General features: G+C 42.5%; 1 protein-coding gene across 6 annotated transcripts in view; it reads right to left on the bottom strand.

Annotated features, from left to right (window-relative positions):
- LOC138968406 (C-Jun-amino-terminal kinase-interacting protein 4-like) overlaps positions 1 to 25,479 on the bottom strand; it is a 135,613-nt gene that overhangs the window by 43,728 nt on the left and 66,406 nt on the right. For all 6 annotated transcript variants that reach the window (XM_070340994.1, XM_070340993.1, XM_070340991.1 and 3 more), the window contains 2 exons: positions 15,339 to 15,452; positions 13,702 to 13,917 (listed from right to left, as the gene is read on the bottom strand). In XM_070340994.1, the coding sequence (XP_070197095.1) occupies positions 13,702 to 13,917; positions 15,339 to 15,452 (330 nt within the window). The remainder of the gene's footprint in view (positions 1 to 13,701; positions 13,918 to 15,338; positions 15,453 to 25,479) is intronic.

Genomic DNA, 25,479 nt, shown 5'->3' on the forward strand with positions numbered 1-25,479 from the left:
GAGAAAGAGGAGGAGGAATAGGAGGGAAAGGAGGAGGAATAGGAGGGAAAGGAGGAGGAATAGGAGGGAAAAGAGGAGGAGGAATAGGAGGGAAAGGAGGAGGAATAGGAGGGAAAGGAGGAGGAATAGGAGGGAAAAGAGGAGGAGGAATAGGAGGGAAAGGAGGAGGAATAGGAGGGAAAGGAGGAGGAATAGGAGGGAAAGGAGGAGGAATAGGAGGGAAAAGAGGAGGAGGAATAGGAGGGAAAGGAGGAGGAATAGGAGGGAAAGGAGGAGGAATAGGAGGGAAAAGAGGAGGAGGAATAGGAGGGAAAGGAGGAGGAATAGGAGGGAAAGGAGGAGGAATAGGAGGGAAAAGAGGAGGAGGAATAGGAGGGAAAGGAGGAGGAATAGGAGGGAAAGGAGGAGGAATAGGAGGGAAAGGAGGAGGAGGAATAGGAGGGAAAGGAGGAGGAGGAATAGGAGGGAAAGGAGGAGGCCTCATTGCAACGGAATTGTAAAACTTGGACCCTCCTCCACGGTGCAGCTACAAAGAAGAAGACCGAGAAAGAGGAGGGGGAATAGGAGTGAAAGTAGGAGGCCTCCTTGCAACGGCACTGTAGTTCTTTGACCCTACTCCAATGTGCAGTTGCCAAGAAAGAAAACGAGAAAGAGGAAGAAGAGGGAAAGGAGGAGCCTTTCCCTCCTTTAAACGAAACTGTAGGACTTTGACCCTCCAATATGCAGTTGTCAAGAAGAGCAAAAAGAACAAGACGGCGAAAGAGGAGGAGCAGCAGAACAAAATAATGAAGTCACACTTGCAATAGAATTGGAGAGTTTTCGCCGTCCAAGCTGCAGCTACAAGAAGAGCTGTGACCAGCATACAAATGGCCTGAGCTTCTCGCCCCCCAAAAAAGGAACTGTGCAAGACGCCCTGGCCTGTCAAGAAATTGGCTTCTCTCTCTCTCTCTCTCTCTCTCTCTCTCTCTCTCTCTCTCTCTCTCTCTCTCTCTCTCTCTCTTTCTCCCTCTCTGTCTTTTTCTCTCTCTCTATGTCTTTCTCTCTCTCTTTCTTTCTCTCTGGTTCTTAAAAGACAGCAATTCAAGGTAGAACTTGGAAGACAGCAAGTCGCGAGAAAGTCTGTGTGTGAGGGTGTGTGAGGGTGTGTGTGTGAGAGAGAGAGAGAGAAAGGGGGAGATAGGGCCTAGTTTATAAGTTGACAGAATCTCATATACTTTTTACCCTCTCCCCCCCCCCCCACCTTCCTATGCAAAGGGAAAATAATGCACAATCAATGATCCTAAAATAAACAATTCCACATCATACATCAGCATGAAAACACAAAACACATCACTGTCAAAACGGAATGCAAAGCTTATTCAAACATTCCTCGTCCTGCACAAAACGTTCCATCATATATTTATCTGAAAGAAAACACACAACCACACTTCCTCCAAAACGCAATGTAAAGATTATTCCACACAAATATTGTGATAAATCCATTTCGTTATCCATCACTTGGATCCGGTGTTGATTTCCATTGCAGGCCATTACTGCACTTTGTCTACACAGAAAACAAACGTTCGTGAGTGGAGACTGGAAAGACAACTCTGATTTCACAGACAAGGACAACACACCAAGGGTTCGGGTTATCGAACTTTGGGTAAAGAATTGAGCTCCAAAAAAGTAGCGCGTGTGTGTGTGTAGGGGGTGGGGAGTCTTTGGATAGTGTGCGTGCGTTCATGCGTGCGTTTGTGTGTGTGCGTGTGTACAACTGTTTGCGCGCGTGCGTGCGTCTGTGTGCGCATCTATCTGTATTCCTGCACAATCACACACACGCAACCACACACAAAACCACACACACACACACACACACACACACACACACACACACAGGTAGCAGTGCTAGAGTAGGGTGGGGTCAGGAAAATGGCAAGTCCCGGAGCAGAAAAAAGTCAAGTTAATTACTACCTACCAAGTCTACCATAATAGCTTCTCTGTCAACGACAGGAAGACACCAAAATGGTACGGCGGTCAGTGGCTGCCAAACCCCCATAAAATCATCTCCGGTTCCTTCCCTTAGGTACATACACGCAGAGCTATCGGGGCATCACCACCTAGGTCCTGGTACACCCATCGATGTGACCGGGATCCGGTCATCACGGAAGAAATAGAAGGGAACGGAAGAGACAGTGCTGCTATCGTCTTCGGTGATCCATTCGGATAAAGGCTATCCTGAATTGAGCCCGACGTTGACTCCGCGAAGACTTTTTACCGAAAATCCAGTGCCAAAGATTCGTGCAACGAGCTTCGCGAAGCCGACTTATGGTGGGTTTTTTTAAAAATCACTTTCTATCGATCTTTATGTGAGCTTCCTCTTGTTCCCCGGTATCGGCTTCAAGCATCCAATCGAATACAAACAATTGCACACACAAAATGTAAGAAATACGAATTGAAAAGTTTGCAACTTCCTCCACCTCTCTCTCTCTCTCTCTCTCTCTCTCTCTCTCTCTCTCTCTCTCTCTCTCTCTCTCTCTCTCTCTCTCTCTCTCTCTCATTTCATTTTTGAACATGACCACTGTCTGCCACATAAAATATTCAAAGCTTTGCCCCCGCCCCCCCCCCCCCCCCTAACCCACCACGCGCGTGCGTGAATACAAAATTCACAAATTTGGTTCACAATTCAAAACTTTTTTCCATCAAAACCGTAAGCCGGACAAGCCAGCGGTCCATGCTTTTAGTCCACATTATATTCCACAATGCAGACACAACAAAAGACAACCCGGATGACCAGACGGAAACCGACATTTTCCATAAAATCAAGGGGAGCGCACTGAGAGTTCATCCTTACAGTTACTTCCCCTTCCATTCCCAAGCAATGCCGCCATCCAAAAACTTCAATTTCCTAGGAAGAAAAGGACCGTGGAGGAGGGAAAATAAGGGCAGAAAAGAATCTGGAAAAGAGATCTGAAAACCTACGGCTCTATACCAGAGAGGGAGAGAAATAGCGATTTGTTATGCAACAATGGCGGTTTCCATTCTCCCGATCAGCCAGGCAGAATCTAGTGTCGGAAACAATTCTACGGTTCAATCAGGCCACAGAAACGAAAAGGATGGATTGGCAATGTAAAAGGCTAAAAACGGGGGAGGGAGGGGCTTCAAACAAAATCATTACGCAATGCGAACTCCGCATAAAGAAGACCTTGAGTTTGAGAGAGAGTGGGCAGATCACTCACAGAGAGATAGAAAGGGGGAGAGAGGGGGGGGAGGGAGAGGGAGAAAGAGAGGGAGAAAGAGAGAGAGAGAGAGAGAGAGAGAGAGAGAGAGAGAGAGAGAGAGAGAGAGAGAGAGAGAGAGAGAGAGAGAGAGAGAGAGATGCAAGTCTAAAAACTCGATTGTGTAACCAATCAGTCTTTCCAACGATACCGATCGAAACTGCGGAAACAATTTCCTTTGGCTCAAAACGCTGTAAAAAGACAGAGGGAGGGTGGAACAAAAAAGCCAGCACGAAAACCTGGAAAGGATTCGTCCGGTTGCTACAGACGGACACGCGGGCAAGTTGTTCCTCCACACACCCCCACCCCGTCCATTTGCTTTCTCTTCACGCCTGGCTAAATCAATAAGTTCAACACGTTTGTGCCGAGGAATTCGTTTGGCGAATTGTCGCAATCAGACTGAGAGAAATGCGATGCCACCCCGACCCGGCCAGTTTGAATGTCGTGCGAGCGTGGGCCGATGTCATTCGATGGGTGTGACTGGATGCATTATAGCTTGTAAAAGACACAGCCCTTCACGAGTGAACAAGTCGACAAGCCTAATCAGATCTGGCGAGGATTTTAAAAAGGAATAAACATTCCCTCCACTTGATCACATATCAAACTCAAATATCCTGACCGCTTCCTGCGCAGAATTGATTTTTTTTGTATGAATTAATTTCTTAACGGAAAGTAGTGGCAATCTGTAAAATGAATAAATGTCCCACTCGGCCCATAAAGCATCTTGATTTGAGGTAGGTGTCCAAAGTGAGGGGACATCGACGGAAAAAACCAAGATGTGTCTGTTTGACCCTCCCATACAAAGCCAAATCTCTGGCGTCAAAAGCGAAGCAAAGTTCAAGAAGATGCCATAAAATGCGAATAATGGAGTCACGAACAAGTTCTGTCATTTATTATGTTTATGCATATTTCCCCAGGAAATGACAAAGAATATCTAGAATAAAGTTTGTCTCGGTGACTGAGCAGAGGAAACATACTCGGAAGGTCCCCACCAGGCTGTGCATGTATCGGTATCGTATCTCATTAAAGGCCCGGTCAGATATCAGATCATGAGCCCAATCGTTTACACGAGAAGGACTGTGTCTTTAAGAGTGTCTAAGTGCACGTACACGGTACAGGCCAAACAATTTTTCTTAAATAAAAGAGAGAAAACCAAACAAGAAGACAAAACTCGGGGTTGGGGCAGGAACAATCGTGCAGAATGGCCCACAACACAATGGATCAAATCGATCATGGAAGCAAAGACATTTTCACCGAAAGTTTGATCAAGAAAAGTCTGGATCAATGCGTGAATTCATACGATAATGCTGGAAAAACTTGCCGGGGAACTTTTTGGAACCAGACATGAGAATAAAAAATGGTCAAAAAAGAGGAAAATTTAATAAAGTTGCCAAATCCAAAAAAATACATTTTACAAGATTGTATCAGTTTTCTTAACCCTGATGTAAGAGATGACAGGAAATTGATTTACACATGAGGAGTGTTGCGTACAGCTTCAAAATCAATTTAATGTGTCCATTTTTTCATATCCCACATGAACACCCAGAGAAGCCCAAAAGGAGGAGGAAAATTCACATGCCTGGGAACAACACCGAAGCTGCCCCCGTCTTCGTTTCGTTCGCTTGTGTCTTGTGACCATGTTCTCGTGATTGCTGAACGTGTAAAAAGTTCTGCAGACCTCGTGTCTTCACAGCCGGAAGTGCAGTGTCAGGAACTGGTATCCGAATGAAATCTCCGATTGCACGTGTATGTGTGAGTCGAATGGGGATGCATCTGCACAGAGTGCGAGCGAAATGGACACGGAGTGCGTGTGTCTGAACTGAACGTGTGGATGGGCACAAATGCGTTTACATTTTACCACGGGAACCAGCAGTCCCAGAAACAAGATTGCAAAAGAAACGCTCTAATCTGAAAGTTCTGCTCGTCAAGAAACAAGATAGAAGATATAAAACTGCCTCAAAAGTTCCACTCCGCCCTTATAACAACTTCTCACTAATTCATCAAAAGATATACCCACTCCCACCCACACTCTCCCCCCTCCCCCCCCCCCCCATACCCACCCCACCACCACATCTATCCCTATTTCCTTATTCCAGGCACTCATCCGCGTATCCCAGACGAGTCTATGAGCAATCGGCGGGCAGTAAAGTGGACTCATAATTGTCCCCCCCTCACGCCCCAAATCTGAGTTGGCCCAGGCTGACAGGGCTGAGAGTGAGAGTGACAACGACAGATGTGATTAGGTCGCAGACCTTTTCTCCCACCCCTCGCACTCTCAACCCCCTGTGGACTGGGTGGCCGAGTGGTAACGCACTTGCGCTCGGAAGCGAGAGGTTGCGAGTTCGACCCTGGGTCAGGGCGTTAGCAATTTTCTCCCCCCTTTCCTAACCTAGGTGGTGGGTTCAAGTGCTAGTCTTTCGGATGAGACGAAAAACCGAGGTCCCTTCGTGTACACTACATTGGGGTGTGCACGTTAAAGATCCCACGATTGACAAAAGGGTCTTTCCTGGCAAAATTGTATAGGCATAGATAAAAATGTCCACCAAAATACCCGTGTGACTTGGAATATTAGGCCGTGAAAAGTAGGATATGCGCCGAAATGGCTGCGATCTGCTGGCCGATGTGAATGCGTGATGTATTGTGTAAATAAAATTCCATCTCACACGGCATAAATAAATCCCTGCGCCTTGAACATGTGCGCGATATAAATTGCATAAAAATAAAAAAATTTAAAAAAAATTTAAAAAATAAAAAAATCCCTGCGCTTAGAACTGTACCCACGGAATACGCGCGATATAAGCCTCATATATTGATTGATGTAGGTCTATCCAACTTTCCTTCCAAGCATGTGTGTTAAGCTTGATATTGATTGGGCGAAGTCGACTTCACGAAGTTCGCTGCACGAAGCTTTAAATAAAGAATTGGCATTGTTGTTGTCAAGCTTTGGCACTGAGTTTTTGGTCAAAAGACTCTTCGCTGCGAAATGGGGGTCCTTAACGTCCTCACAGGAAATTTTCCTTTTAGGGACATGAGTTGGTGATACGCTAAAAATCTTCGCTGCATCAAATTCGGGCTCAAATATAGGACAGCCTTCACATTTTTTCTGGAATACTGCCTACACAAAAGACTGACTTTTCTACAAGGCTGATGACAATGCACAACATTCGACAAAGTATGCTTGCTTCTTGTTCAAGACGGTAAACAAACGTAAATAATGGGGGGGGGGGGGGGGGGGGACTTTTCAGCCCTTGAAGCCTGACGACAATACACTACATCGGACAAAGAATGCTGGCTTTCTGCACAAGACGGTAAACGAATGTAAAGATGGACGATGGACATAGGGTATTGGGACGGGAGGGGGAGTTGAAAGAGAAAGACGGAGTGGAGGGGGGAGGGGGGTGAGCGTAAGGAGACGACTGACTCTTCACCCCTTAAAGCTTGATAGCTCTGGACACAGGTGATGTCTTGACGGGGGGATGGCGGTCCCTGGACGTCGGACTAATGACATCCCAACGAGGGCAGCCGGACACTGACTGACCACTTAACATCATCGTGTTCTGACCTCTGCCGCAAGTACTGACAGCTTTCGTTGTCTTGAGTTTACGGAGTGCGTTTTGTGTAAGGGCAACAAGAAGAACTACAACTGTAATGTCTCCGTCACCAGTATACACAAACGTTCACTTTTTGGGGTGGACACAAGTCAGAGACTATTCAGCCATCTAGTAGTGGTTGGATTCGCCAGCTAATATAAAGAGGGTAGCACGTGCGAGCGTGTCTGACTGTGTGTGTGTGTGTGTGCGTGCATGCGTGCGTGCGTGCGTGCGTGTGCGTGTTTGTGTGTGAGCACGCGTGTGTGAGCGATTGTGTCTAACATGTGTGTATTTGTGTAGCTGTCTATCTATCTGTCGGTCGGGCAGCAAAAATAAAAAATAAAAACATTTCCACTGTCCTCATGACTACTTCCTTTGCAGGCTTCTGCAGGCTTGCGGCCAGTGAAGCCAGTATCCCCTGTCTGACACCCCCACCCCAAACCCCGTCTCAATCTTTTTTTTATACACTAGAACCCCCCCCCCCCCCTTTTAAGACCCCCAATTTAAGACTCCCTCCCTTTTAAGACCTTGTTCTCTTAGATTGTCCGCACATAACCTCTGTACATATATCTCCATTTTCAGACTCTCTTCTTTCAAGGACCTGCTTTCTCAGATTGAGGTCTTAATGGGGGGGGGGGGGTGGGGGGTGGGGGGGGGGGTTTCCCACTGTACTACCCTCAAACCCCACTCCACCCCTGCACATCGGTGGTGCTCGAAATCTCATTTCCTTGGTGCTTGCAGCCTTCATTTTGTGTACCGTGGCCTCGCTGGTAAGACCATGTAATGGCATATTAACTGCAACCCTTGTTTGCCCCTAGGTGCGCTATGACGATCTCTCCCCCCCCCCCCCCCAGTACCCCAACCCCCTCCCCCCCCCCCCCCCCCCCCCTCCAGCCCCTAATTGGCTTGACCGTGTGCAAATAAAGACGACCTATTCTGCTAAAAAAAAAAAGGCAGTATTATGGTTTCTGCGGGAAGGTAGGGTAAAAGAGGTGTACACTGACCCCCCCCCCCCCCCCCATCCCCCCTCCCTCCTTCACCTACACCTTTTTTTTAAGGCTCTGGTCCCTAATTGGCTTAAAGCTTCCCTAACTGGATAAAGACGACCTTTTTCTGGAGAGAAATTTGTTTTTTCAGTATAATAGTTTCTACGGGGAACTAGGGTAAAAGATAGGGCACACACACACACACAAACACACACACACACACACACACCTCACGCGCGCGCGCACACACACACACACACACACAACACACACATGCGCGCGCGCCCGCACGCACGCATACACACACACATACACACACGCACTCACACAACACACACACACACCACACACACACACACACGCACTCACACAACACACACACGCACGCACGCACTCACACACACACACGAACACACACACACACACACACACACACGAACACACACACACACACACACACACACACACACATCTTAGTGCAGTACAGCTTCAGCTCAACGTCCTGTGGATAAGTAGAACAAAATGGACGCACGCAAACTCGTTGATGAGAGGGAGATTGATTTGGAACGCTGCACAAACGAGCCTAATGATGTTCGGGTTATTAACGAAGCGAACTCAGCATACAGCAAAATGGCAAGACTTCTTTGTTCTTTATAGACCATCAAGATTAAAATAGCACGCGTTATGGAATATGATTCGCCAGTTGCCCACGACTTTTTTTTCTCTCGTCGAATATGATTCGCCAGTTTCCCACGATTTTGTTCTTTCTCGTCTAAGTGCATTAACAGGTCGAACTTACTGACTCAGCATCTTTTGACGAAGATCATAAAAGTAGACAAAAGCTAGTTTTGATTTGCAGTATCTGCTTCTTTTAGGTTCCAATAGTGACGGTTTTTTCGCGGACGTATGAGCAGGTATGATAAGAGTAATTTAGCCACCTTACGGCACTGACTTTACCGACTATGTAGGCTACTTGTATTGCGCAATGCCACATACGGCTTAAAGGCAAAGTTAAAGTCTACTACGAGTGGCTTAAACCTTCTATTACTTCTTGCATGTGATAGGGGAGTTTCAGTTTGTGCCGCCCCACACAACAACGCACACACTTCTTTCTTTCGATTCTTTCTTCTTCTTCTACTACCTGGGATGAAAATCCCACGTTCACGCGTGTTTCTTTCACGAGTGGGTTTTTACGTGTATGACCGATTTTACCCCGCCATTCAGGCAGCCATATGCCGTTTTCGGGGGAGTCTTGTTCATTTGTTTGGATCTTGGTTACGGAGGAAACCGTAAATGGTAATTTCTGACCTGCCAGATACTATGCGCTGTCAACGATTTTAAACCTGCAGTGAACCCAGTTCAGTCGTGGAGAAATTGTTTACGATCTGGGAAGACTTTGAATGTTTGTTAAATTTAACGCAAGACACCCCCCCCCCCCCCCCAACAAACAACACAGAACTCCGGGCAACAGACACAGCTCTTTCAAAGGGAAAACTTTTCTCAAATTTTCTTTCGCAAAACGGCAGCCCTTGCTGCCAAGAAACCGAAGCTATCAATGTTTCAATGGACTCACTTGTCTAATAGTGGGGGGAGAGGGGTTCCCATCAGAACAATTGATTTAAACAGGTATTAATATCCGGTGGTTCACTCGAGGGGATTTTGTTCCCCCGTCCTGCTGCCGAGAAATGGAGATAAAAGATAAAAAGTTTGTGCAATAACTCTTTGGATGGGAGCGACTTTGGCGAGCAATTTCTTTATTGGTATATTTTTGGTGTGTGCTTTATGCAGGAAGGCAGGGGTTGGTGGGTGAAGGGTGGGGGGGGGGGGGGGGCGTGGGTGTGTGAGAACGTGTTTGTCTTGCGTTACTGACTTTTTCTTCTCTTTTTCTTTTTTCTTCTTTTCTTTTTTCTTCTTTTCCTGTTTCTTCTCTTTGCGTTACTGACTTTGCACTTTTGGTGCTGATGCAAATTTTGCTGTCTGTCAAAATAACACCATTTCTTTTTTTATCCACCGATTTTGTCAAAAGCTCCTTCGCCTCACAGTTGCATGAAAGCCATCAAAAACACACACGCACACAAACAGCCCTAACGAGGCCTTGGTGCATGGATCGAGGTCCATCATTCAACGCTTAGTCCTAGGCGCTGACTGTAAGCAAATCACAACAGACGACCCCCCCCCCCCCCCTATTCCCCCATTCCCCCATGATACCCACCACCACCTATCCATCCACCGAAAAGAAAAGCACAAAAAAAAGGGAAAAAAAGAAAAGAAACACTGACTTCAACGCACAAGTATTGTCTCTGGTTTCACGGACACGCGGTGGTCACACTTACAGTCAGTCGGACCTCCGCTTCCTCACCCGACTGCGGTTGTCCGAACACGGTGCCGGGGGAGGGCAGCACTGTTATCATGCAGTCAACTCCCCGTGAGAAGAGGCACAGGTCGATTGAATTTTTAAAAAATGATTTTCATGAACGCAAATTTCGTCAGAGTACTGTATTTCACTGGTTCAAGTGCAGTTGCTCGACTGTGTTGCTGACTCATGAAAGCGGCCCCATGCCCTTTGCTTAAAATGAGTCGCTCCTTATGAGGGATTACGAAGGTAAGAGATAAACTTAGTTGGTAAAGCACTAGACTGCGACCAACAGTCAATAAGAGCCTTGTATTAAAGGAACCGCAATCGAACAGAGAGATAGAGAGTAGGGCAGACTTTATGGAAAATTGAGAAGGGAGGGGGAGGGGGGGAGAGACTGAAGAGGCAGACTTCCAGGCAGAGATAGACACAAAACAAAAACAGAGACAGATTGAGACAGACAGACCCCGAGACAAATAGACAGACATAGACAGACACGATGACGGACAGAGACAGACAGACACAGACAGAGACAAAACAGACAGAAAGACACCGAGACAAACAGAGAAAAACACAAAACAGACACACACAGAGACAGACAGAGAGACAGACAGACAGAGACAGACACAAAACAGACAGACACTGAGACAGACAGAGAGGTGGGCAAATATGAAGAGAAGGAGATGGAGAAAAACTGAGACTTTTTTTTTTTCAGGCCATAGAAATATAGCCAATCAAATGGCCATCAATCCAGCAAGACAGGCTTTCCCTGTAACCCCAGGATACCACGAAAAACAGACGCAGCCAGGGCCATGTCAGCTTCTTCCCTAATAACTCGCTTTTACGGCACTTTCAGTCTCACCGCATGCAAGCAACAACACAGTGACTGGGATAATGGCAGACATTGATTCCTGAGGGGCTTGAGACCAACTATGCCAAAGGGTTTTATGTACTCGCCACTAAAAATCACTGTTATGGCTCTTGTGCGTCCTCCCTCCCCCTCCCCTCAACCTTAGTGCAAGACTCCCTCTGTCCTTCCATCTCTATAGTTTTCTCTCTCCTTTTCTGCGACCAGTGTCTTTCTCACTCTCTCTCTCTCTCTCTCTCTCTCTCCTCTCTCTCTCTCTCTCTCTCTCCACCCATCTCTCTCTGTATCTCTCTCTGAACCCATCTTTCTCCCCCTCTCTCTCTCTCTCCCCATCTCTCTCTCCACCCATCTCTCTCCCCCTCTCCCCTCTCTCAGTCTCTCTCTGCACCCATCTTTCTCTCCCCTCCCTCTCCACCCCCCCCCCCCCACCCCTCTCTTCTATCTCTCAATCCACCCATTTCTCTCTCTCCACTATCTTCCCCTCCCCCCTCTCTCCATCTCCCTCTCTCTCTATCTTTCTCTCTGTCTTATTATAATCCTCAGCAGGCTGTCGTGATCAGGGAAAGCCATGAAAAACAGCCTTGGTCGTCTGCTGCTGGTGAAAGCTAGGTCTGCCGAATATTGCATTGTGTGATGGAGCGTGCTAACACGTTCGCGGACAGCCGCTTTTATGATTAGTCTGTGTTTGTGTAGGTCTGAGACAGAGACATGGGAGACAAGAGGAAGGAGGTGGGTAGTGGGAGGAGGGGGGTGGGGGTCGAGCGGACTGGATCTCTCTCTCCCCTCTATCAGAGACTATAGAGTACTCTATAGTCTCTGCCTCTATCTCTATACCCCCCTCTCTCTCTCTCAATTTCTCTCTCTTTACCTCTCTCTCCCTCTCTCTATACCCCACTCTCTCTCTCTCTGTCTCTCTCTGTCTCTCTCTGTCTCTCTCTCTCTCTCTCTCTCTCTCTCTCTCTCACTCACATAAGCAACTAACAATCTCCAGATGGAAGGGTTCCCCAAGCTAAGTCCATCCAACCATTGAAATATTCATTTACAAAATTTTTCATTGCTGAGAAAAAAAAATACCCCCACACTCTCCCCTCCCCCCATTCAAACTCAAAAAACCAACCACACAAGGTATTCCACACAGACATACATACACAGACAGACACAGATACACACAGACTCCAAACCAGACTTTTTCAACATGATACACACACACAAAAGAAGCAAAGATGTACCACAAAGAATAAAAGCATACGTCCCAAAAGAAAGCTATCAATACTGACACAAAATAGAACAAAAAAGGAATGAAGAAATAACAGGCCAAGATCGGAAAGCTGTGAAGCATCTGCTTATCACCATGCGCAATAAAAAGCAGACTTAAGATGATGAAGTGATGATGATTCTGATGATTCTTTAAGACTGGCTCATTTGCGCTAATTTAGCTTCTTTGTGAGTTTAGAAAAAGAACAGGGCTGAGATGCAGGAAGCACAACTGCTGCCACCCAACTGGGTGGTACGCACGCGGCCGCCAGTTCTGATTGGTTGAAATCACAACAAATCTTAATTTCGACGGATCCAACCCCACGCAGACCTGTTTACCCCTTTCTTTCTTTATTTATTTGGTGTTTAACGTCGTTTTCAACCATTCAAGGTTATATCGCGATGGGCCTGTTTACCCCAAAAACTGGACAAGAGTAATGGTCAAGTTAAAAAATAGTAATCTGATAACCCAGTGGTTACAAACAACAACATTAGTAACACAAACCTTAGTTGAAGCACATTTAAAAATCGTAGTCTGAACTGAAATGGAGTATTTTCCCCCCAAAATCCTAAAAAAAATAGTAATAAATTACTCCAAAATAGTAAGGGTAAACAGGTCTGCCCCACGGTTGCCTAGCACCCAGTTGGGTGGCACCCAGTTTTCCTTCATGCACCTCGGCCCTGTTCCCCCCATCCTCTTTCATCTCCCTCCTTCCCTCCCATACCCGTCATCTGCATCTAAACTAGTGAATCTGCATTAACAAAACCTGCTTGTGAAAAGACCTCACACGCTACAAATTTAGGCTAGCAATATCACAGTTGTACCCTGTAACCACCCCCCCCCCCCTCCCTAAAACTTGCCCAACCCCTTCAAGGAAAGAAATACCTTGAAAATTAATTAAATAAGCTTACTGCCCACGATGAGCTGGATCAGGAAAAAGCTAACACAAGTGTTTGAAAACTTGTTCTTGCCATAAAACTGTCTCACTAGAAATACTCACAAATTTGGTATTAGGCCAACAGAACATTAGAATTCACACCAAAACGTTGCAGAAATCAAAACACAGCCGAGACACATTCAAGTCTTACAAAAGAAAGCAACAAAAATGATAACAAAAAAGATTTTTTGGTAATTAATAAACAAACAGGCAAAATCATGCAATCACTTTTTGTGAAGTACTCATAACATTCAGAGAAAAGAAACCCCAAAAGCACACACAAAAACGGATTTTTTTTTTTCAACAACAATCAAAATTTCTTCACATACCATGCACAACATTTACAGAAAAGAAACCCCGCCCCCCCCAAAAAAAAACCAACAAACACACTCAAAAATAAAAACATTTAAAAAAAAAACCTTCAACACCAATCGTAAAAAAAAAATGTCCACACATACCTGGCACAGCCACGAAAAACTTGACAGCGTCCTTGTGGCCATGGAAAGACAACTGCGCCTGCGCCATGGAGCAGTAGGGAATGAAGGTTCCTGGCGTGACGCTATCCGTCTGCGTGTTGGTGTAGACGCGGATGACGCCGCCAGGACGACCGCTACCGCCCGAGGGCGCTCCGCTGGGTCCCCCTCCTCCAGTGCCCATCACAGCCTGCTTGTTGTCTGTGGAAAGAAAGATCCGTTTCGCGATGTTAATGTTAATAACCCCCCTTTTTAGACCCCCAATTTAAGACTCCCTCCCATTTAAGACTCCCTCCCATTTAAGACCCTGTTTTCCTGTTCATAACCTCTGTAAATGTACCCCCATTTTAAGACTCCCTCCTTTTTAAGACCTGATTTTCTCAGGTTTTTGAAGGTCTGAATAAAAGGGGGGTTTCAGACCTGATACCTGCACAGACTTGACAACCGTTGGGAAGCCTCAAGTGTAACAATTTATATTTTGGAGGACTTTTCAGTGTAGCAAATGGTGTTTAAAGGCCCGTCCAGACACTCCCGGCCGACCCTGTCCACATTTGACTTATGCTCAAAACGGCGCACCGCGTCGTGCTATGATCGCGAAGCGTTATTTGCAGAAGAATAGCGCGTGTTCTAATTTCTATAACACAGACATAGAACAACGGAAATTTGACCAATCAGAGCAAACCAGAGCGATGACGTCAGCTGCTCGCGGCGCGGCAGTCGAATGCAACTGAACCTTCTTGTCAGGTGACCCGCTTGACTGATACCGCGTTGTGAAAAGAATCGTCGATGTGTGGCCACTCGGCAAATCCCGCGCGACGCACAAAACGGCCTGCGGCGCATAGAGCGTAAAACGGCGGCCAAGTCTGGACAGGGCTTAAGTGTAGAATTGTCTCAATTTTCATTTAATTTCATTTTCATTACTTTATTGTCCCATCGCTGGGAAATTCGGGTCGCTTCCTCCCAGTGGAAAGCTAGCAGCAACGGAGTCGCGCTACCCAGGTGTCTGCGTGTTTAGGTGTATTCAGCCACCTGCACTTATGGCAGAATGACCAAGGTGAACATCCGCATTTATGTTATTTTGCGCAAGAACATATGCATTTAAAAAAATGAATTTAGAAAGCAGAAACATAATGGCCAATAGGGAGTTTCTGCAGTGCCACTTCTCAGTGCAGACGATGTTTTATGACCCATATTCTGACCGCTACAAGGGGTGAGAATCAGGAATGAGTACGTGTACCAAGACTCACAAGAAAGAGCGAACTGTTGCATACTTGTAATTATTTGTTTTAGCGTAGCAATTTTAAGCTTGGCGTTGCAGCGAAGCGATGTGTCTTTAAAAGTAGCACGCTACGCTGTTGGCAACTCTGCGTGCACAGCCTGGCAGTGTTGTAACAAGCAATTTTTCTACTGCTGAAATTACGCAGGGCATCAAATTTGTTGAGTCACTCGAGATTATTCAGAAGTGATAGAATTTTCACTTGAACCCATTATTCGCATTATGAATTCTCGAACAATGTTTCACTTTTGACATCAGAGACGTCTTGCTTAGTTTGGTCAGTGTCTATGCCTCAGCACATAATCTGAGTGAAGGAGGGTTTGAAATGTGTCGAATTTCTACTCACTTTCAGAGAGGGGTACGGAGATGATGACGCCATTGCCGGTGCCGATCCAGAGGCGGTTGCAGGATATCAACATGGCCGTGATTCGGACGAAGGAGAATCCCAGCTTGCCTGTGCCTGGACACCATAACACACAAACACTACACGTCAACATTAATCTCACAGTCTAGTCATCAGTTCACACAAATATTACACGTCAACATTAATCTCACAGTCTGGTCATCAGTTCACACAAATATTACACGTCAACATTAATCTCACAGTCTGGTCATCAGTTCACACAAATATTACACGTCAACATTAATCTCACAGTCTGGTCGTCAGTTCACACAAATATTACACGTCAACATTAATCTCACAGTCTGGTCGTCAGTTCACACAAATATTACACGTCAACATTAATCTCACAGTCTGGTCGTCAGTTCACACAAATATTACACGTCAACATTAATCTCACAGTCTGGTCAGTTCACACAAATATTACACGTCAACATTAATCTCACAGTCTAGTCATCAGTTCACACAAATATTACACGTCAACATTAATCTCACAGTCTGGTCAGTTCACACAAATATTACACGTCAACATTAATCTCACAGTCTGGTCATCAGTTCACACAAATATTACACGTCAACATTAATCTCACAGTCTAGTCATCAGTTCACACAAATATTACACGTCAACATTAATCTCACAGTCTAGTCATCAGTTCACACAAATATTACACGTCAACATTAATCTCACAGTCTGGTCATCAGTTCACACAAATATTATACGTCAACATTAATCTCACAGTCTGGTCGTCAGTTCACACAAATATTACACGTCAACATTAATCTCACAGTCTGGTCATCAGTTCACACAAATATTACACGTCAACATTAATCTCACAGTCTGGTCGTCAGTTCACACAAATATTACACGTCAACATTAATCTCACAGTCTAGTGATCAGTTCACACAAATATTACACGTCAACATTAATCTCACAGTCTGGTCATCAGTTCACACAAATATTACACGTCAACATTAATCTCACAGTCTGGTCATCAGTTCACACAAATATTACACGTCAACATTAATCTCACAGTCTGGTCATCAGTTCACACAAATATTACACGTCAACATTAATCTCACAGTCTAGTCATCAGTTCACACAAACATTACACGTCAACATTAATCTCACAGTCTAGTCATCAGTTCACACAAATATTACACGTCAACATTAATCTCACAGTCTGGTCATCAGTTCACACAAATATTACACGTCAACATTAATCTCACAGTCTGGTCATCAGTTCACACAAATATTACACGTCAACATTAATCTCACAGTCTGGTCATCAGTTCACACACACAAATATTACACGTCAACATTAATCTCACAGTCTGGTCATCAGTTCACACAAATATTACACGTCAACATTAATCTCACAGTCTAGTCATCAGTTCACACAAATATTACACGTCAACATTAATCTCACAGTCTAGTCATCAGTTCACACAAATATTACACGTCAACATTAATCTCACAGTCTAGTCATCAGTTCACACAAATATTACACGTCAACATTAATCTCACAGTCATCAGTTCACACAAATATTACACGTCAACATTAATCTCACAGTCTAGTCATCAGTTCACACAAATATTACACGTCAACATTAATCTCACAGTCTAGTCATCAGTTCACACAAATATTACACGTCAACATTAATCTCACAGTCTAGTCATCAGTTCACACAAATATTACACGTCAACATTAATCTCACAGTCTAGTCATCAGTTCACACACACAAATATTACACGTCAACATTAATCTCACAGTCTGGTCATCAGTTCACACAAATATTACACGTCAACATTAATCTCACAGTCTAGTGGTCAGTTCACACAAATATTACACGTCAACATTAATCTCACAGTCTAGTCATCAGTTCACACACACAAATATTACACGTCAACATTAATCTCACAGTCTGGTCATCAGTTCACACAAATATTACACGTCAACATTAATCTCACAGTCTAGTCATCAGTTCACACAAATATTACACGTCAACATTAATCTCACAGTCTAGTCATCAGTTCACACACACAAATATTACACGTCAACATTAATCTCACAGTCTGGTCATCAGTTCACACAAATATTACACGTCAACATTAATCTCACAGTCTAGTCATCAGTTCACACAAATATTACACGTCAACATTAATCTCACAGTCTGGTCATCAGTTCACACAAATATTACACGTCAACATTAATCTCACAGTCTAGTCATCAGTTCACACAAATATTACACGTCAACATTAATCTCACAGTCTAGTCATCAGTTCACACAAATATTACACGTCAACATTAATCTCACAGTCTAATCATCAGTTCACACAAATATTACACGTCAACATTAATCTCAGTCTAGTCATCAGTTCACACAAATATTACACGTCAACATTAATCTCACAGTCTGGTCATCAGTTCACACAAATATTACATGTCAACATTAATCTCACAGTCTGGTCATCAGTTCACACAAATATTACACGTCAACATTAATCTCACAGTCTGGTCATCAGTTCACACAAATATTACACGTCAACATTAATCTCACAGTCTAGTCAGTTCACACAAATATTACACGTCAACATTAATCTCACAGTCTGGTCATCAGTTCACACAAATATTACACGTCAACATTAATCTCACAGTCTGGTCATCAGTTCACACAAATATTACATGTCAACATTAATCTCACAGTCTGGTCATCAGTTCACACAAATATTACACGTCAACATTAATCTCACAGTCTAGTCATCAGTTCACACAAATATTACACGTCAACATTAATCTCACAGTCTAATCATCAGTTCACACAAATATTACACGTCAACATTAATCTCAGTCTAGTCATCAGTTCACACAAATATTACACGTCAACATTAATCTCACAGTCTGGTCATCAGTTCACACAAATATTACATGTCAACATTAATCTCACAGTCTGGTCATCAGTTCACACAAATATTACACGTCAACATTAATCTCACAGTCTGGTCATCAGTTCACACACACAAATATTACACGTCAACATTAATCTCACAGTCTAGTCAGTTCACACAAATATTACACGTCAACATTAATCTCACAGTCTAGTCAGTTCACACAAATATTACACGTCAACATTAATCTCACAGTCTGGTCATCAGTTCACACAAATATTACACGTCAACATTAATCTCACAGTCTAGTCATCAGTTCACACAAATATTACACGTCAACATTAATCTCACAGTCTAGTCAGTTCACACAAATATTACACGTCAACATTAATCTCACAGTCTAGTCAGTTCACACAAATATTACACGTCAACATTAATCTCACAGTCTGGTCATCAGTTCACACAAATATTACACGTCAACATTAATCTCACAGTCTAGTCAGTTCACACAAATATTACACGTCAACATTAATCTCACAGTCTGGTCATCAGTTCACACAAATATTACACGTCAACATTAATCTCACAGTCTGGTCATCAGTTCACACAAATATTACACGTCAACATTAATCTCACAGTCTGGTCATCAGTTCACACAAATATTACACGTCAACATTAATCTCACAGTCTGGTCATCAGTTCACACAAATATTACACGTCAACATTAATCTCACAGTCTGGTCATCAGTTCACACAAATATTACACGTCAACATTAATCTCACAGTCTAGTCATCAGTTCACACAAATATTATACGTCAACATTAATCTCACAGTCTGGTCATCAGTTCACACAAATATTACACGTCAACATTAATCTCACAGTCTGGTCATCAGTTCACACAAATATTACACGTCAACATTAATCTCACAGTCTGGTCATCAGTTCACACAAATATTATACGTCAACATTAATCTCACAGTCTAGTCAGTTCACACAAATATTACACGTCAACATTAATCTCACAGTCTAGTCAGTTCACACAAATATTACACGTCAACATTAATCTCACAGTCTAGTCATCAGTTCACACAAATATTACACGTCAACATTAATCTCACAGTCTGGTCATCAGTTCACACAAATATTACACGTCAACATTAATCTCACAGTCTGGTCATCAGTTCACACAAATATTACACGTCAACATTAATCTCACAGTCTAGTCAGTTCACACAAATATTACACGTCAACATTAATCTCACAGTCTAGTCAGTTCACACAAATATTACACGTCAACATTAATCTCACAGTCTGGTCATCAGTTCACACAAATATTACACGTCAACATTAATCTCACAGTCTAGTCAGTTCACACAAATATTACACGTCAACATTAATCTCACAGTCTAGTCAGTTCACACAAATATTACACGTCAACATTAATCTCACAGTCTGGTCATCAGTTCACACAAATATTACACGTCAACATTAATCTCACAGTCTAGTCAGTTCACACAAATATTATACGTCAACATTAATCTCACAGTCTAGTCAGTTCACACAAATATTACACGTCAACATTAATCTCACAGTCTGGTCATCAGTTCACACAAATATTACACGTCAACATTAATCTCACAGTCTAGTCATCAGTTCACACACACAAATATTACACGTCAACATTAATCTCACAGTCTAGTCATCAGTTCACACAAATATTACACGTCAACATTAATCTCACAGTCTGGTCATCAGTTCACACAAATATTACACGTCAACATTAATCTCACAGTCTAGTCAGTTCACACAAATATTACACGTCAACATTAATCTCACAGTCTGGTCATCAGTTCACACAAATATTACACGTCAACATTAATCTCACAGTCTAGTCAGTTCACACAAATATTACACGTCAACATTAATCTCACAGTCTGGTCATCAGTTCACACAAATATTACACGTCAACATTAATCTCACAGTCTAGTCATCAGTTCACACAAATATTATACGTCAACATTAATCTCACAGTCTGGTCATCAGTTCACACAAATATTACACGTCAACATTAATCTCACAGTCTGGTCATCAGTTCACACAAATATTACACGTCAACATTAATCTCACAGTCTAGTCATCAGTTCACACAAATATTACACGTCAACATTAATCTCACAGTCTGGTCATCAGTTCACACAAATATTACACGTCAACATTAATCTCACAGTCTGGTGATCAGTTCACACAAATATTACACGTCAACATTAATCTCACAGTCTAGTGATCAGTTCACACACACAAATATTACACGTCAACATTAATCTCACAGTCTAGTCATCAGTTCACACAAATATTACACGTCAACATTAATCTCACAGTCTAGTCATCAGTTCACACACACAAATATTACACGTCAACATTAATCTCACAGTCTAGTCAGTTCACACAAATATTACACGTCAACATTAATCTCACAGTGTAGTCATCAGTTCACACAAATATTACACGTCAACATTAATCTCACAGTCTGGTCATCAGTTCACACAAATATTACACGTCAACATTAATCTCACAGTCTAGTGATCAGTTCACACACACAAATATTACACGTCAACATTAATCTCACAGTCTAGTCATCAGTTCACACAAACATTACACGTCAACATTAATCTCACAGTCTAGTCATCAGTTCACACACACAAATATTACACGTCAACATTAATCTCACAGTCTAGTCATCAGTTCACACAAATATTACACGTCAACATTAATCTCACAGTCTGGTCATCAGTTCACACAAATATTACACGTCAACATTAATCTCACAGTGTAGTCATCAGTTCACACAAATATTACACGTCAACATTAATCTCACAGTCTGGTCATCAGTTCACACAAATATTACACGTCAACATTAATCTCACAGTCTGGTCATCAGTTCACACAAATATTACACGTCAACATTAATCTCACAGTCTAGTCAGTTCACACAAATATTACACGTCAACATTAATCTCACAGTCTAGTCAGTTCACACAAATATTACACGTCAACATTAATCTCACAGTCTGGTCATCAGTTCACACAAATATTACACGTCAACATTAATCTCACAGTCTGGTCATCAGTTCACACAAATATTACACGTCAACATTAATCTCACAGTCTAGTCAGTTCACACAAATATTACACGTCAACATTAATCTCACAGTCTAGTCAGTTCACACAAATATTACACGTCAACATTAATCTCACAGTCTGGTCATCAGTTCACACAAATATTACACGTCAACATTAATCTCACAGTCTGGTCATCAGTTCACACAAATATTACACGTCAACATTAATCTCACAGTCTAGTCAGTTCACACAAATATTACACGTCAACATTAATCTCACAGTCTGGTCATCAGTTCACACAAATATTACACGTCAACATTAATCTCACAGTCTAGTCATCAGTTCACACAAATATTACACGTCAACATTAATCTCACAGTCTAGTCATCAGTTCACACAAATATTATACGTCAACATTAATCTCACAGTCTGGTCATCAGTTCACACAAATATTACACGTCAACATTAATCTCACAGTCTGGTCATCAGTTCACACAAATATTACACGTCAACATTAATCTCACAGTCTAGTGATCAGTTCACACACACAAATATTACACGTCAACATTAATCTCACAGTCTAGTCATCAGTTCACACAAATATTACACGTCAACATTAATCTCACAGTCTAGTCATCAGTTCACACACACAAATATTACACGTCAACATTAATCTCACAGTCTAGTCAGTTCACACAAATATTACACGTCAACATTAATCTCACAGTGTAGTCATCAGTTCACACAAATATTACACGTCAACATTAATCTCACAGTCTGGTCATCAGTTCACACAAATATTACACGTCAACATTAATCTCACAGTCTAGTGATCAGTTCACACACACAAATATTACACGTCAACATTAATCTCACAGTCTAGTCAGTTCACACAAATATTACACGTCAACATTAATCTCACAGTCTAGTCATCAGTTCACACAAACATTACACGTCAACATTAATCTCACAGTCTAGTGATCAGTTCACACACACAAATATTACACGTCAACATTAATCTCACAGTCTAGTCAGTTCACACAAATATTACACGTCAACATTAATCTCACAGTCTAGTCATCAGTTCACACAAACATTACACGTCAACATTAATCTCACAGTCTAGTGATCAGTTCACACACACAAATATTACACGTCAACATTAATCTCACAGTCTAGTCAGTTCACACAAATATTACACGTCAACATTAATCTCACAGTCTAGTCATCAGTTCACACAAACATTACACGTCAACATTAATCTCACAGTCTAGTCATCAGTTCACACACACAAATATTACACGTCAACATTAATCTCACAGTCTAGTCAGTTCACACAAATATTACACGTCAACATTAATCTCACAGTCTAGTCATCAGTTCACACACACAAATATTACACGTCAACATTAATCTCACAGTCTAGTCATCAGTTCACACAAATATTACACGTCAACATTAATCTCACAGTCTGGTCATCAGTTCACACAAACATTACACGTCAACATTAATCTCACAGTCTAGTCATCAGTTCACACAAACATTACACGTCAACATTAATCTCACAGTCTAGTCATCAGTTCACACACACAAATATTACACGTCAACATTAATCTCACAGTCTAGTCATCAGTTCACACAAATATTACACGTCAACATTAATCTCACAGTCTGGTCATCAGTTCACACAAACATTACACGTCAACATTAATCTCACAGTCTAGTCATCAGTTCACACAAATATTACACGTCAACATTAATCTCACAGTCTAGTCATCAGTTCACACAAACATTACACGTCAACATTAATCTCACAGTCTAGTCATCAGTTCACACAAACATTACACGTCAACATTAATCTCACAGTCTGGTCATCAGTTCACACAAATATTACACGTCAACATTAATCTCACAGTCTAGTCATCAGTTCACACAAATATTACACGTCAACATTAATCTCACAGTCTGGTCATCAGTTCACACAAATATTACACGTCAACATTAATCTCACAGTCTAGTCAGTTCACACAAATATTACACGTCAACATTAATCTCACAGTCTAGTCATCAGTTCACACAAATATTACACGTCAACATTAATCTCACAGTCTAGTCAGTTCACACAAATATTACACGTCAACATTAATCTCACAGTCTGGTCATCAGTTCACACAAATATTACACGTCAACATTAATCTCACAGTCTAGTCAGTTCACACAAATATTACACGTCAACATTAATCTCACAGTCTGGTCATCAGTTCACACAAATATTACATGTCAACATTAATCTCACAGTCTGGTCATCAGTTCACACACACAAATATTACACGTCAACATTAATCTCACAGTCTGGTCATCAGTTCACACAAATATTACACGTCAACATTAATCTCACAGTCTAGTCAGTTCACACAAATATTACACGTCAACATTAATCTCACAGTCTAGTCATCAGTTCACACAAATATTACACGTCAACATTAATCTCACAGTCTGGTCATCAGTTCACACAAATATTACACGTCAACATTAATCTCACAGTCTAGTCATCAGTTCACACAAATATTACACGTCAACATTAATCTCACAGTCTGGTCATCAGTTCACACAAATATTACACGTCAACATTAATCTCACAGTCTGGTCATCAGTTCACACAAATATTACACGTCAACATTAATCTCACAGTCTGGTCATCAGTTCACACAAATATTACACGTCAACATTAATCTCACAGTCTAGTCATCAGTTCACACAAATATTACACGTCAACATTAATCTCACAGTCTGGTCATCAGTTCACACAAATATTACACGTCAACATTAATCTCACAGTCTGGTCATCAGTTCACACACACAAATATTACACGTCAACATTAATCTCACAGTCTAGTCATCAGTTCACACAAATATTACACGTCAACATTAATCTCACAGTCTAGTCATCAGTTCACACAAATATTACACGTCAACATTAATCTCACAGTCTAGTCATCAGTTCACACAAATATTACACGTCAACATTAATCTCACAGTCTAGTCATCAGTTCACACAAATATTACACGTCAACATTAATCTCACAGTCTGGTCATCAGTTCACACAAATATTACACGTCAACATTAATCTCACAGTCTGGTCATCAGTTCACACACACAAATATTACACGTCAACATTAATCTCACAGTCTAGTCATCAGTTCACACAAATATTACACGTCAACATTAATCTCACAGTCTAGTCATCAGTTCACACAAATATTACACGTCAACATTAATCTCACAGTCATCAGTTCACACACACAAATATTACACGTCAACATTAATCCAACAGTCATAAGTTCATGAAGCAAATCTCAAATAAAATGGCTACTGTCACAAGCAGCTGTAATTATTTCGTATTATATGCAATCATTGCAAGCGCCTGTTCTTTGTGCTGTCGTTTACCTGCCAGGTGAGACAGCTAGCACTCGTAGTTTTCGTGCGGCACGGTTTTCTCTAATTTCTAGTGAAACGGGTGTATCTCAGGTGTGCTGTAGTGAGCAGTAAATTCAGTTGTGTGTCAGTTTTATTCATTCTTGCCGTAGCCGTTTACAGGGCTAGAAGTCTGCGTTCCAGACTGGAATCCGTTCTTCATTTGAACGTTACTTTTGCTTTCATAGAGCAAAAGGGAGCTGTCTTCATTTGACAGGGGACTTTCGTGTATGCTTTCATGCAACCAGGATGTGGTTGCGGTTTTCTTGCCGATGAGTGATGGAGATGATCCGCCAGCCCAGTCAAGCTAAGCCATTCTACTGTTGAGGGCTGCTATGGACTTGCTTCACATGGAACTCGTTCTACAACTGAGGGCTGCTATGGACTCACTTCGCCAGGAACTCATTCTGCGCTCGTGACGTCATTCGTCTTCGGGGCATCTACACCCAGGATCTCGCTTCACTTCAAGTCACTGTCAGACCTGCTGGACGGTAACTCTTCCGCTAAATCCGTCCCCTAAAAATAACTCATGCAGGAAGTGTAATTTCAGTGTATGATGGAGTGATAGCAAGAGGGTGTGTTTGCGAGGTAGAGATTTGATGT

The sequence above is a fragment of the Littorina saxatilis genome, linkage group LG6, assembly GCF_037325665.1.
Source record: "Littorina saxatilis isolate snail1 linkage group LG6, US_GU_Lsax_2.0, whole genome shotgun sequence".
Classification (NCBI taxonomy): domain Eukaryota; kingdom Metazoa; phylum Mollusca; class Gastropoda; order Littorinimorpha; family Littorinidae; genus Littorina; species Littorina saxatilis.